We start from the raw sequence: 16,150 nt of genomic DNA on the forward strand, positions 1-16,150 counted from the left end.
TGGCTTAATGCATTTCTAAGTCCATGAATATCATATTGTAGTCAACATAGGTCCACAAGACTGAAACATATGAAGATCACCCACTACCATGTAAGTATTCAAAACCTCCATAAAGTAGTCTGTCAGTTACAAGCAAACGTGATATCAACACAAGGGTTCCATATATTTTATAATCCACTATAAACAACTATTGTTACCAGAAATGAAAATAAATGTGTCAATCGGCTATTCTTATCCCTCTTTTCGTGACATATGCAAGTAAATATTGCTTATATTGCATCAGCAGGAGATTATATATGATATAATATAATATACAAATTTTCTCTAATGTCGTTTCCGTAATTTACACTTCAACCCCACAAACCTAAGCGTGTTCCTAAACATGTTTAGGACCTATGTTTAAAACATGTTTAGCTTTGTGGGATGTTTTGTTCAGGTGGTTAAGTAGGGGAGCTTAGTTGTTAAAATGTTGACTCATTAGGTGAGGCGAGGTGAAATGGGGTTTAACGTCGCGTCCGAGATTATTGCACTTATATAGCGACGTGTATGCACGTGTGTGTGTGAGGCTGCTTGTACTAGTTCGTACTGATACCGATTTATAGTGCTAGTACACTGAGATACAATGCCGCAGTTTAACATGAATACCCCACTCAGACACAATATACTGACTCCGAGCCGATCAGTCCTTGTTTTAGCCCCTTAATGCCGAGCGCCCGACAGGGTAGCAAGTACCATCTTTTAACGTCTTTTGGTATGACGCGGCTGGGGATCGAACCCAGGACCTTCCACTGTCCAGGCGGACGCTCTACCTTTAGACCACGGAGGCGGTCTGGCTCATTAGGACTAACTAATATGAATAATATGTTTTGTCACGCCATTAACGTATAGTATGAAACTATTGATAGCTTGATGATCACCAATGTCGTAGCCTCGCCATGAGATGGGCCGAAAAAGGCGACTTGGCCGCCGTCATACAGCTGGAATATTGCTGAGTGCGGCGTTAAACAACAAACCAACCAACCAGCCAACGAACCAACCAGTTGTGTGGTTCGATGCCCATGATGTAAATCACTGGATTGTCTGGTCCAGACGCGATTAATAACACACCGCCGTCATACAGCTGGAATATTGCTGAGTGCGGCGTTAAACAACAAACCAACCAACCAGCCAACGAACCAACCAGTTGTGTGGTTCGATGCCCATGATGTCAATCACTGGATTGTCTGGTCCAGACGCGATTAATAACACACCGCCGTCATACAGCTGGAATATTGCTGAGTGCGGCGTTAAACAACAAACCAACCAACCAGCCAACGAACCAACCAGTTGTGTGGTTCGATGCCCATGATGTCAATCACTGGATTGTCTGGTCCAGACGCGATTAATAACACACCGCCGTCATACAGCTGGAATATTGCTGAGTGCGGCGTTAAACAACAATCGAACGAACGAAGCAGCTACGAAGTTTAGATTTACGCTTTTTGTCCTTCGGGGGAAACATAAGCTCAAAGGTGGAAACTACTTTCAGTGAATAGTGAAACGGTACACACAGACACAATTTCAAATTCTATACAAATGATTGAACTTCCTCTAATTGAATCGCCTCTTCTTGTCCCTCGTCTTCTCGGGTTGGACTATTGTCTGATGCCGCGCCATTTATGGTATTTGGATGAAAGAAGTGCTGGAGAAGCGCGGCTGCCATGCAGTCTCCATTCACATTAGTTACAGTTCTCAGTCGCCCCCTGGAACACAAGAATGGTAGCTATTGTCACTGTCACACAAGAGTGAAATGACAGAATGTAGCTGTTGTCAGTGTACACAATTTGTAGTTTGGCGAGGAAAACAAATAGTGGTTTAGATTTAAGTCTTTTTCATTTTTTAAATCCTTTTAGTGTGGGCAAAATCCGGAATCCAATTAATAATGAACCTCGACGTTATCTGAACCTCGAGCATATACATGTAGGAATGTGTCAATATTTTTAGTTGATATTTAATTAATATCAATATAAGCCAACTTACCTTAGAACACGGTACGTGTGTATTATAAAGATATGTTTGTCGAAAGAAGGTAACTGTAAGTGTCCAACAGTTTTACATAGGTCTTACTAATTAAAGGGCATATTTATACCCCCGGGCATTTCAAGACCCTGTCTTCATCTCGTGTGAGTTTAAACATGTACAGCTGATAATAATGCTTGGTGAACTCCACTGGCGCATCTGCCATATTGCAAGACAATTGAAACATACCCATCAAGTTGAAGTACTTTTAAAATATATGCTTTGATTTGCATTTAAAAGTTAGCAGAACATGACGACATGAAACTATCTTATGGATGACAAAATGTAACAATAAGAGAAAAGGTGCGTCATTCTGCGCTGAAATACTCACAGACACCAGTCCATAGCCAAAATTATGTAGAGTTCGTTTGTTGGTAGTCCCATAGAGGTTAGAAACGTCATGATGATAACTATTGAAGCATTAGGTATACCAGCAGTCCCAATACTAGCAAGCGTGGCTGACAGACTGGAATAATAATGTTAATACTTTTCTGAGCAATATGATCCTTAACAGCCCGACAAGTCTACGATTGGAAATCAAATATCCAAGTTCACGTTTTATCTATCCTACTTTCTGCTTCTGCATTCAAATTCAGCTTAAACGAGTTGTAGAAAAGACATCCTCAATTATTTTATTTAAACAACAAAATAGGGCCGACTCTCTGCCATTGGTGCGTTTGGGAAGTGAAACTTTAAAAGAGCGTCATGCGATTCTTGTTCAAAAGTAAAATGTTTGATCAAGATTGATAAGGAACATTCAAAGCCTTTGTAAAGCTTTCGAAAAGTTGTATGGGGAGGACATTTTTAGATCTGACGCATCAGTCAAACACATGCTCATTATATGGTCGGAATCATAAATCGACTCCGCTTCTTTCAGAGACATATTATGGTGATAGAAAGTCAGTGTGGGTGTTGTCGCTTTTATTTATCCAGAACGAAGTACAATGGAGGAAAAAATTCAAAGCCATGAGAAAAGAACCATTGACCATGTGGGCATGTTGGAAACCACTTACATGTATGCTTTGAGTAGTGATTTGTATAACGGTGTGACTCTTTCCAATACACCAGGCAGTTATAAAGCACGCTGCAAACTAGATCAATGATTGTGATATCATACAACGGACTATGCTTTTAGTAAATATTTCGTATTATTATGGAAAATGTTTTTAAGTTTTCTTTACGCTGTGTATATAGAAACGCGTTTTACCCAAGAGCCATAACGTCAAGTATGGATAGACGCACTCCGCTGAGCTGTGCTATGTAAACTGGAGTCACGACTTGAAAGATGGCAGCTCCATCCATATTGATAGTAGCACCGATGGGCAGCACAAACCGACTGATGGTCCTGTCTATCTTAAGGTTCTTCTCACAACATTCAATGGTAACTGGAAGTGTTGCAGCGCTGTGAAAGATAACTTGACGCATTAATAACATTGTAAATGGAATCAAATTTCAACATATAGTATTTTATATACATTGTGGTTTCCGAGAAGATGTTTAAGATTTTCCGGTCTATCAATGAGGGATTGACCGATAAACAACAGAATACCTGATACCATTCTATATACGCAGTAGCTTAGCAATGGACCCCGTACCCAACAATATTTTTCTTACATCACGGCGATCTGTAGACAATTCAATTAATTGACACCATAAGCGTATAGGATATAATGACATGCGATCAACCACATCGATCCTGACCACCCGATTAACTTGGCAGCAACGTCAGACAAGTTGTTGGGAGACCTACGGGTGACTGGTTATTCGTGTAATTCATTCTGCCCAAAGTAACTCTCAGAACAATGGCCTCACATATTTACTACTTGCATGCCTTTATCAACTCCTATGTAAATATTTGTAACTGCTCGAAAGGTTTCATCACATGTAGCAATACTAAGCGATTGATTGCAATGACGGACCTAGAATTGGTGCCCAGTGCGGTCAGAAGAGCATGCACTATTCCCATTGACACCCTGAAAGGGTTCTTCCGTGTCAGGATGAGGTATATCAGCGGTATGATCACAACAGCCTGCACGAAGAGACCGGTGAGCAATGTAGCTAGGAATATCCCGAGGTGATGAACCATCCCAGCGAGGTTGGAAACACTCAGGATCTTTCCAGTGATGAGGGACAGGACGCCAATGGGCGAGAACCTAAAACAAAACATAGTATTAGCTGGTCGTTTAAAGTGTATGAAATGTTTTAAAACATCTTTTCGATTTTTCAAAAAATAAGTAAAGTGTTCATGATTATAGGGGAAATTCATATTCTTTTATCTGTCGGGGGCAATGCCGTTATAGGCAGCACAAGAAAGGTATACTCGTGGTTCGATTCCCAGATTCATCCATTTATGTGGGAGGGTGGGAATCGTGGATGGTAAATATCTAAATCATACATAGCTTCGGACTTTCCTTCCACATCAAATTGTCACGCGCTAAATAGTTATATTACTGTTCAACGCTTGGTTATAATCTCAATGTGTATCTGTCAGAGTAAATGAAAAGTATATTTGCTACACTATTATTGAAATTATCACACAATGGTTTCAAGTAAAAAATTACAAAAATTACCCAGTCACTGATGGTAGTTTATACATTATCACGAATTATCACGAATTATTGGCTGGATATATCAGTTACTGGGCATCATTTCAGCAAGTGAGTGAGTGTGTTTGACGACGCTACACAGCAATATCAAGGCGGCAGACACTAGAAAAGAGCTTCCCACAATATACAAATGTGGGAATCAAACCCGGGCCACGGAAGATGTTTTATGTAAATAGCTGAAATAGTACTTGAGAAACATCATTTATCAATGTTTAAGTCTTTCACAGAATGTTCATAATTTAACAGGGATTGAGGTGAAGCTTACTCCCACATTGCCGCCCCATGGCCAATACAGATGTTGTTTGTTTGTTTGTTTAACACCGCACTCAGCAATATTCCAGCTATATGACGGCAGTCTGTAAAAAAATCGAGTCTGGACCAGACAATCCAGTTATTAATATCATGAGCATCGATCCACGCAATTAGGATACGATGACATGCATCAACCAAGTCAGCGAGACTGACCACCCGATCCTGTTAGTTGCCTCTTACGACAAGCATAGTCGCCTTTTACGGCAAGCATGGGTTGCTGAAGACCTATTCTATCCCGGATCTTCACGGGTCGGCCAGTATAGAATATTGCTGAAAGTACAGTGCATGTGCTCAGAATAGCACTGATGATCAATGTCAATATATTCATATCGCAGTTGGATAATTCTTTTCGCTGTTATGGTCATTTGAGTAATTCACACAAAATGATCAGTTTTGAAGGGAATTAGAAAAATATTTGATTACAAAATAAATTATAAGTAAACAAGATTGAAAAGCCCATTACGTAATTACATTATATTAAATATTGTTCAAATAATCCCAAATACAGTAACTTGTCTGGCCAGGGGACTGTGACATCAGTTTGATGTTGTTATATTTTCCTGCAAAGTTTTACAATTCAGATGGCTCATTTATATTCTTTTCATTATACCTCGTGAATCACCAAGTGCTACTGAATATCATATGATTATAATTATATGATTGTCCCATTTTTTTTAATTTGGCTATTTTATTTTTGGTCAAATGACGTCATGAAAAACAGGACCAATTTTGAGAATGTTCCAGTTATCGACCAAAAATGAACTTTAAAAGAATTGGTTGTTTTACACATACTTCACCCATCAGTGAATGAAACTGCAGGCGGATGTCCTGGAAGACTTACCACATAACAATGCGCACCATGCCCATCGTGATCTCATTCAGTTCCTCAAAGAACTTGAAGACGATTCGACCTTTATGTCCCAGTTTACCAAGTATTGCCCCAAATACTGCACAATACACCAACATCCCTGTAAAACATTCAGAAGAAAATACCAAAGAAATTACTGCAGATTGACAGCTGATATATGCTCTCGATGCACATGGAAAAGTTGGCAACGTACAATGGACTACTTTTAACAGAGATCTCGTACGATTACGGAAAGGATTTTGTCACTATATTTTAGCATTAGGTTTCAAATGAAATAAAAAGTTAAATGTAACTGAAACTCTCCTTTGCACAAACAGCCCTGAATCCTTTGCAGTGCCATGTGCTATCAAGTGATTGACATCGTATGTTTCACTAGCAACCAAATCGCCTGGTTAGCAAGAATACACGGAAGCGCTGAATTATTTTCTTTGAAACCAATAATCAAACTGAATATACAGTGAATCTCATATTCATCATCCTAAGTTGAATGCTTCGTTTTTCAAATTTCAAGTTAACAAAAAATCTATTTCCCAACACTTTGCCAAACAGATTCCATTGTGCTTAAAAGGCCAAATAATGATGAAATTTAAAATCATATGAATTCAGCACTGAAAATCAATTACGACAGATCTGCACGAAAAAAAAAATAATCACGCAGTGCACATATTATAATATTAGATAATCGGACGTCCCGCAGTATGTTACCAATGGCCACAGCGTTTACATACCAAGAACATTGAGGCCGGGTTTGTTGGCGGTTTTGGCTGTCCAGATGGACCTTCTTTGTTCTGTAGTATTTCCCCCATCAGGCTCTACCAGAGATGTTGAGTTACCGTCCCTGTAGGACGTGTTTGTTACATTTTGGTGCGCATATTCGTCTAGGGATTCCCTCTTGATATCGATGTACTCTTCCTTGACATATAGCGTGTATGTACTTTGAATTGCAGCACTCACGATATTATCTGGAAACAGATTTCTGAAAGAACAAATGACCACAGCGAGTGAGGGAATGCTGTACGTCACAGTCATAAAAATACCATATATATAATGTAAACGGTCGATTCTATACCAGGCAAGCCAGAGATTAAAATATGAATAACGATTTACAATGAGATCACACATTTTGCCACGGTCTTTGATTAAAGATGACTCTGGTTCTGTGTCAGTAATAAACCTTTTATATTGATACATCCTAGAGTGGGTATCAGAGTAGCCTTTCTTCCTGAGTATGCATTTCGAATATTAATAGATAAATGTATGATTCTAATATAGCTATAAACAGATTGATACATACATATATTTACAAAGGTATCAGGACGTTGCATTACTTCATAATGCATTGTCCTTTCTCATATTCATGGGAGAGTTGAAGTATAATCATATTGGGATTATGGCAGTATTTATTGATGTGATAATGCAGTAATACATCACCATATGCATATCATAATAATAAACAGCATTCATATAATTCATATATGATAATTACCTATCGATGTTTAACCACCTACTCCTTGTTCATCTTTAACCTTAACAGAAGATATCTAAACCATATCAAATGTTTCTATATTTTATAACACAAAGCGATTTGCACATAAAATATATATTGAACTACTTGGCGATATTCGGTAATGCTCTCAGGAAGGCATTTTCTCCAACAGTATGGGAGATGCACACAAACCCATATGACGTTGAAGATAAACAACTTATATAATCAATGTTATTTACTAAGATGCATAAGCATATAGAATGTCTTTCAGGTAATGCTACTTTTGTGCATTTCAATAGGTTTCAATCAATATTGAATGCACGAGCATTTATACAATGCATAAACAGGATGGCTTCCACATTAACCATTCACCCGATCATTAAGTGTCGAGATCAAGAAAAATTGACTTGGCTTTGCATGTGCCACCGATGGGACAGGAAACGGTCACCTTTTCGCGAACTGTATGGTTATGATAGAGTCAGAGTTGTACAGTGGGCTCTTATGATAATGGAAACGGTTTTGTGGCGTTTATTTACAACCTAAACCTTCGAACCATACAGAGTTAAGGAACCTTTATTTGAAAAAACATAAGGCTTGACTGTCCCAATCTTGCTCAGAATTGTGATAACCTCCATTTACTATCATTAATTGTAATAACCCAAAGCGATAAAAACCGTGGGGAACGTCAACGCCAGAGAATAACCAGTCTCGATTATCCACCCAAACAGATTTTATTGGACATAAAAGGTAAAATTGAGGTGCAAAATAAAACCATATGAATGCCTGACTGCTGATCAATGACACACGGTGTTCGCGAAACATTAAATTAATCATATATTGCAGTGCACATATAAAGATATTACAGAAACGGACATCCCAAAAGTTGTTTACTGTTTCCAAACGATTACGACCATATTACGACCATATCAGTAGTATTTGTTTAAGAATTACTATCAACTAGTGATGATAATCCTTCCCCAACCGAATCAGTCACAAAAACATGCAAAGGGTAGTCAATAACTGAGGTGTAAACAGAATGGATAATATTTGACAATGAACACATGACAATTTTGGTTAATGTAATTTAAGTGTAGGGTCGTAACTATTTGTAGTAATGTCACAGATCTCTTGAGGCTGAAAGTTAAGGAAACATTAGTCATGTCAATTGAAAAAAAGGTATGCCTAAATAAATTATTCATGTAACCGTCATCACTTACTTGATGAGATCAAGAAACATGTCAAGTGACGAAGGAGCATGGAAATCCTGAGACTGCGTGTCATAGGACGTCACTGTGCCATGTATTCCTGGCTTGATCATGAACACCAGGGCAAAGCCAACACAAATGGCTATGACGGTTGTGGATACATAGTAGACGATGGTGAACAGACCCATTTTTCCTGATGACCTGGTGTCCATGCTTGCAATTCCTATTTAAACAATAAAACACACGTAATGGAATAACCCATTCATGTTCAGTCATGAAAGTGGCTAAAGTGGCTAGTATTCTATGGAACATTGGAAGGGCCATATTGGCAAAATATGATCAAGCTTTACTATGAAGTATGGTCACACCACAACGTATGGCGTAACAAACAGCTTAGATTTCATGGTACAAAGTCTTTTAGATGATGGTGTATGGTAATAGCAATTCAGGGCCTAACTATCATCTCACAGATAAGATCTTGGTCGTTATATTTCGATCCTATTATTGCTATTGTTTATGTCGGTAATATCCGGTTTGCTCATGAAATAAGAGACATGTTTACTATACAACATACACATATCGTAAAGAAATTGCAAACATATTAAAAAAAACACCAAAAACAGAAACGTCTGAAGCGGTAATGTTTACATCTTGCCTCTGTGTGACATTGATTTTGCCATCCAATGTGGAAGCATGTCCACAGTCTTTGCGAGAGTTATTTTCGCTCATTATCGGTGTCATTGAAATTGAAATAGAAGTTAATGCCATGGTCGAAAAATAGTACACGTCGACCCATTGGAAGCTGCCATAAACATTAAGTTATACTGACGTCATCACACGGAGGATTTGACTTTTGCCAGTCGATACATACTGCACAAAACCTTTTGAAGACCAAACAAACAACGTCATAGATAACGCCCAATGTACCCTTTGTGGAGAGACACAACATAAATTATCGACACGGGTCAGCCCACATAGATCGGGCATCAACAGAAATGATTCTTACTGTGTCTACCAACATTTCAGTTCTGAAAATCACTCAATCCTTGAAAGTTAGGATATTGGAGAAAATATACCATCCCTCTAATAGCCTTAAATGCAGTATAGAATGTACAGAGAAAATCACTGGATTCGATTGTTGTGTACAGTATCCTTGTGGATGTTAAAAAACTAAAGACGTTGGCAGCCTTTCCCACCAACGAACTGCCAACGTCAATGTATTGTGTCTATTTCCTGCATCCTAGAGACGTCGACGTAGCCATGGTCACAAGAAAGGACGAAGGCCAAATGATACCATTCATTTTGGAATGTTTGTTGCCTCTCCTTTAGAAACCATTGTGACTGCACAAAGTAAGAAGAAGACTATACTCTGTGTCATGGAAAGAAATTAAATGATTACAGCAACTTTTGCTGTTGGGTGGGTCGTACAACAGTAAGACCCAACAGTATGTACTAGAGAGTATAATTCTTGATATCGCTGAGCCAAACCAAAACCAGAATTAGACAGAACCCATGTTCTTGAATTCAAAATTTGCAAAAATAGGGAATTGATGCCTTAAATTTTCTCTGACAAAAATCCGTTTCCCCAACAATATTTCAAATGTCACAAACCACCAACAAAATTTCATTTTCCTTTACGAACACAATTTCATCCAGGTTGTTCAACCACAAGAATGTGTTGTGAACCTGGCAGCTCATCATGTGAATTCCACTACTTGTTCTTGCCAATACTCACCATACTGGTGTCAAGCAGTAGGTTATATCATCGGGTGACATCTCTATTGTTGACAATAACTACCTTCGTCAGTTATTCAAAAATAGACCAAAAAACCGTGAGCAATCTCCTACCAATTGGGATTACAACTTTAAAATCATCATGGATACTGTCGAAGAATTTGCCCCAAAAATGGGACAAAAGAGGAACCTGTTCAAAGTCTTTCAGAGTGGGCAAGGAAATTGAGTGATGTTGTCATTGATAGAATGAACAGTCTTAAAAAGAGGAAGCGGTAATGGAATAAACCCATTCTGTCCTCTCTGCCCTAAATGAAACGTGTGTACTTGTTCCCACAGACAAGGTCAATATACGTAAGCATCCTTACATTGATTTTTTTATCAAAGAATTTGGTATAAATTACATATCAAATAATGCCATACATAAGGCCAGAATGTTAACTGAGGAAGCAATCTGCCTAAACATGCAGCAACTTTTGTCCTGACTCTCAACCATGAACACATGTCCATTCCTCTTTTGAACTAGATTGCAAAGCTCCATAAAAATGCGTGCAAAGAGAGATATATTGCTGGGTCCAGCAAATGTACCACCAAATCCTTGTCTCAAACACTAACAATAATCCTTAATACATCCAAGTAAGGACCTTCTTTATATTCATAGGAAGAATTTGAGTGGAATTAATACCACGTGGATTCTCAAAAACTCAAAGGATTTGCTTGACTTTTTGCCATCTCAGAAAAGAGCCAAGCTCCATTCTGTCAAAACGTAAGGTTTTTCAACTTTGTACACCACAAAGGACAAACTTCTTTCCATTGGTCCATGCAGCTTTTGTTACAAAACGTGGTGACCACAGATACAGTTATGCTTCTAAATTCAAAAGCTCGGGCGACAATTTGTACAAAATAAAAGCAAATGCCATCTGAAGTTTGGTGAGAAAGCAACATGTGAAATGCTGGACTTCCTCATTGATTAAAGCATGGGCACCAATTGTGCTCCCCTTCTTGCGGATCTGTTTCATTGTACATATTAATCGGAATTTCTGCTCGGATTGGCAAAGTCAAAACAAGGTAATTTGGCCAGGAAGTTTAACTTTAGCTTCAGGTATATCGATGATATGATATCGTTCAATAACAATCCAATAGCCAATCCCCTTCCACTGATTTACCCACCTGACCACCTGAACTAAAAATATAGGAGACCAGTGGGACTTGCCTCATCTGTTTCATATTCAGATCTATGCATAAACATTCAGAGTGACTCTCTACAAAACTGTATGACAAGAGGGGTGACTTCGACTTTCCAACAGTCAATTTTCCCGTCATGTCGAGCAATATTCCAGCCCTTAGTATTTACATTTCACAACTTTTGAGATACAATCGAGCATGCTGTTTCCGTCATGTTTCAAAGATCGTCATACGACTCTTGCTCAGAAGTTGTTTGATGAAGGTTACAATATTCGAGGCCGCAGTGAAGCTTTCAAAAAGTTTTATGATAGACTTCTAAATTTGACGCATCAGTGACAAAAATCATGTCAGATACAATTCCTTATTTTGACCACATGTTCCCGTGTTTTTTCAGGTAAACAACTGACAATTGACATGATGGGGGAAACACGTGGGGCAGGATATGCACACCTTTTCGCGAACACCTTGTATCACCACTATTTGATAGCGATTCATAAACACATACTCATGATATATTCGGAATCGCACTATCGATCTTTCTATTGAATATGGAAAGGGTTTTGTCGCTTTATTTATTTGAATGAGTTTGGTCTTGAGCCGCTTTTAGCAATATTCCAGCAATACCACGACGGAAGTCGCAAGTAATAGAGTTCACATATCATACCAATATGGGGAATCAAACCTGGGCTTTCGGCGTGACGAGCGAACACTATAACCACTAGGCTAACCCACGGCATGTTCACTTGCGCTACATTCGCCACTATGGTTATTTATATGGCACTGGGCGAGTAGAATGTCACTAAACAATGTGAGATTCCTTTGTGGGCAGTGACGAACATTACTGCAAATATATCGACACTGGCCCCCAGACCCCGAGTTAGTCACTTATCGAAAAGGATGTTTCAGATGTCAAAAATGTACTTTCTAATAAATAAGGGGCAGCGTATTTGATCTCACAAAGAACCAAACTAGAATTGTGAATATATGGTGTGTGTGCAGTACAGATTAACGAAAGCCTGAGTAACAGAAACTGAATTTGTTTTAATTGTGACATTCCCACTGAATTAAATTCTTGAACAGACAAATGAAGTGTATATAGTGTATTGTGGATGTAAAATACAAGAAAAAACGACTGTTGATTGAATTAACTTATGAAACAGAGAAACACTGTGTATTGATCCGGGTTGAGTTAAAAGTGATGCATTACGAGTTTTATTAAATGTTTGTAAGTGAACCTCTTTCGATTTAGCTGATTTCAATTACTTTGTAAGCATCATAGAGACAGGGAACTGACTCTTTTATGATTTTAAATGAATATTGTATTCGATCTTCCGTGTACAGAAAGGGACGCAACTCCTGTTAAAATCTCACCAATCCGGGCCTAAACCGTACTAACATTTCGAATCCACACAAGTCCGGTCCAGACACATTCCACTGTACCTGTGATCATGCTTGCAACAATCAGCGGAAGTATGAGCATCTTCAGCATCCTCATGAATGTATCCCCCGGGAGACTGATGAGTTGGATGGTGTCCGTGGAGAGATGAAGCTGTCGACTCAGCAACCCGATGGTCACTCCCATCACTGCAGAGATGACAGTGAGGATCAGCATCAGGTTGGCCTTCATACAGGTCCTTAAGGCCATCTTGATAAAATAAATAATCATTGAAACATCTTGTTGTAATCTTCATGAATATTTCATGTAAGCTTAACTAATAACTGGTCAATTCGACATCGCATGTAATTAAATAATTATTTCGAGATTTCGTTAGAATGTAAGATATTCAGCCAAACGTTATGCAATAAAAGACGAATAGTTTTTTTCATTAAAATATTCGCACGCGTACCTGTATATTGCATACCTAGTGTCACGTAATTGCACAGTGTGATGTATCAACGGGACATAAAATGGGAAATGAAATAGAAACTAACTAAACTTTAATGTTGTGGAAAATAACTCCAATGAATTGGAGTACACGCACATGAATTCATATGATAAACTGTCAAAACGTTTTGAGAGGTAAGGCCGGGTTCATTAAAGATCGCTTCAATATGTAAAACAGGTGAAATTTGTAGAACTTCTATAAAGGAAACATCCAACCAAATGCCCTTTTTAAATAGTAATGTAATTATATAATATAAAGTATATTTCACATGATACAATATACTTTGCACACAGTTAGTTGATGCTTGAAAGGGACTGACGAAAACATGGGCGAAATATTTTAATAACGCCGTAAAATAGTTGAATCATTTGTCATGCTTGTAGACACACCTTAATGTATTTGCGAAACTGAAACTGTTGAGCAAAGGAAAATATTCTCGCCCATGGGCCAAACTTTCTAGTCCAGTGCGAAATATTTCAATAACGCCGTAAAATAGTTGAATTAAGTTAAAATTTGTTAAATTATGTGACATGAAACTTCTAAGAACACCTTTATGTATATGCGACACTAAAACACAAGTTTTGAGCAAAGGGAAATATTCTCGCCCATGGGCCTGCCCCTAGGCCAAACCTTTTCTCGCCCATGGGTGAAATATTTCAATATCGCTATAAAATCGTTGAATTAAGTTAAAATGAGTTAAATTTTGTGTCATGATACTTGAATAAATACATTTAATGTATTTGCGAAACAAAAACATGAGTTTTGAGTAAAGGAACATATTCTCGCCCATGCATGGGCGAAATATTTCAATATCGCTATAAAATCGTTGAATTAAGTTAAAATGAGTTAAATTTTGTGTCATGATACTTGAATGAATACATTAAATGTATTTGCGAAACAAAAACATGAGTTTTAAGTAAAGGAACATACTCTCGCCCATGGGCCTGCCCATGGGCGACATAGTGTAAATATTGAGTTTTTGAACAATTCTTTTTTCATTTTTTCTTCCTTGGTATGTTCCCATGAAAACAGCATGTTTAATTTTATAAATACCTTTAACCGAGACTGGGCAAAGACCGTAGAGTTTCTGGACTTTTGGGTTTCCAGAATTAAAATGGGACGTGTTCTATGTTTATCACTTTAAGTAATCAAATCTAAATCTGCCAAAGATACCATACACCAAATAACTTTTTTATTTTTACCAAAACCCCTTGCAGCGATGAAAAACCTACTGTTATCTAACAGTTAAACAGAGATGTATGGTTTGCAACATTTACAAAACCCTGGAGTTAATTTACAATTCGCACATTTGGGAAAGACATCATTTGTGTAAATTTGCATAAAAATGCATTTCTTTCTTGTGTTTAAGTTTCCAAACAAAACCCAAATCCACCCCCTTGCAACTGCCGAAAAAATACTGAGACAAATATTATTACAGGATTTTGTGTCAGGGAAAGGATATTTGTCGGTCACTGCTTGAAAGGAGGAGCCGAACAGGATTTTTTAATTTTTTTTTTAAAAAACGTTGTTTTTGTTTAAATTTTGCATGTTATGTCGAGGTAATTTGTAACTTTTCTTTTTTTACACTTGAAGTGCAATCTTTTCCCCATTATATTTTAGATCGATTTATATCATTCAAAAACAAAACAACGATATAACCAGTTATTTGTGTTTGTTGTATAGAGCCGTACTGAGCAATATTCCAGTATGACGTCGGACTATAAATAATCAAGTCTGGACAAGGCAATTCAATGAATTGATCTACGCAACTGGAATACGATGACATGCATCAACCAAGTCAGCGAGTCTGACCACCCGACCTCGTTTGTTGCCTCTTACGGCAAGGATCTCTACGGAACAGAGGCTATTGTTACCATGTGACTACAATCAGTTAAACCTAGTCAATAATCCAACGATAAAGCTATATTTTTATGGTAGCCATCTAGTAGAAGGTGTACACAAACTTAGGGGACAGAAGTGAACGATCTTGTTTGTGCCCATAATAAATTTCCTTTGCTTTGAATTGACAATGTGAAGAGAAAAACACTGTTTGATCATATACAGAACGCGCCCACCTATTTGACATAAATGACTACATGAACATAAAATAACATGTAACAGTATCAGTGGTAACACCTGCCTGTATTAACCTATTCATATTGTCTTCATCATTGATAATGACAATCCTCACATCAACAATACGAATGTTGAATCAGTTAGTGTTGAAGAAATTAATTTATAGTATACTAAATTGTCAGAGTCAAATAGTTACAAAACTGAGATTCTGTATTGAACTCCTGAAAACACTAATTACTTGAACAGGAAAATGATAGAAATATCTTCAGCGCAAATGCGCAAATGCATCTTGTTTTTTGTTATGCCCAAACAAACTATACCGATATCGCAGACATAGAGATGTTCGGACCGCAATATCCTTACAATATCGATGATTTGCACAAATAATTTTTAATATCAGCAGTTATCACAGCTGTGCTGCTGCTGCTGCTGATGATGATGATGATGATAATGATGATGAAGAAGAAGATGTTTATTGGGTATCAAAGGTCGAATGGCCAAGAGTACAATACATGAAATGACCTTGGTGGAACAAATGTTATACAATCTAGATACAATATCATGATACGTCATACAGGCAGCTTTATGTTCAAATATATAGCACTGTTTTTAATTAACTTAACACTTTTCGTTGCTGCTAATTGATTACATTTTGCTCATGATGGATACTTGTAAATGTAGCATGGGATTTTGAGCTTTCTGTTATCCATATAAAACGGACGAACTAAAAGACAAAT

The 16,150-nt window shown here is 37.8% G+C and overlaps 1 protein-coding gene across 1 annotated transcript; it reads right to left on the bottom strand.

Annotated features, from left to right (window-relative positions):
- Positions 1-1,567: 1,567 nt before the first annotated feature.
- Positions 1,568-8,747, bottom strand: LOC139476103 (excitatory amino acid transporter 3-like). Its single transcript, XM_071259359.1, has 7 exons — positions 8,548-8,747; positions 6,573-6,820; positions 5,818-5,944; positions 3,978-4,211; positions 3,266-3,460; positions 2,390-2,524; positions 1,568-1,742 (listed from the first exon to the last, which is right to left on the bottom strand). The coding sequence occupies exons 1-7, from the start codon at positions 8,745-8,747 to the stop codon at positions 1,568-1,570; spliced, it is 1,314 nt and encodes a 437-aa protein (XP_071115460.1).
- Between the last annotated feature and the right edge of the window lie 7,403 nt (positions 8,748-16,150).

The sequence above is a fragment of the Haliotis cracherodii genome, unplaced genomic scaffold (assembly GCF_022045235.1).
Source record: "Haliotis cracherodii isolate W230 unplaced genomic scaffold, xgHalCrac1.p SCAF_3, whole genome shotgun sequence".
Classification (NCBI taxonomy): domain Eukaryota; kingdom Metazoa; phylum Mollusca; class Gastropoda; order Lepetellida; family Haliotidae; genus Haliotis; species Haliotis cracherodii.

What these genes read in the sequence shown, in the direction of transcription:
- LOC139476103 (XM_071259359.1), bottom strand. Translation starts at nt 8,747, where the DNA reads ATGGACACCAGGTCATCAGGAAAAATGGGTCTGTTCACCATCGTCTAC. An exon ending in ATGGTGCGCATTGTTATGTG is followed by an intron (nt 4,212 to 5,817) that starts GTAAGTCTTCCA and finishes GTTTTGTTTTAG; the next exon opens with GTTCTCGCCCATTGGCGTCC. An exon ending in GCACTGGGCACCAATTCTAG is followed by an intron (nt 3,461 to 3,977) that starts GTCCGTCATTGC and finishes TATCTTTCACAG; the next exon opens with CGCTGCAACACTTCCAGTTA.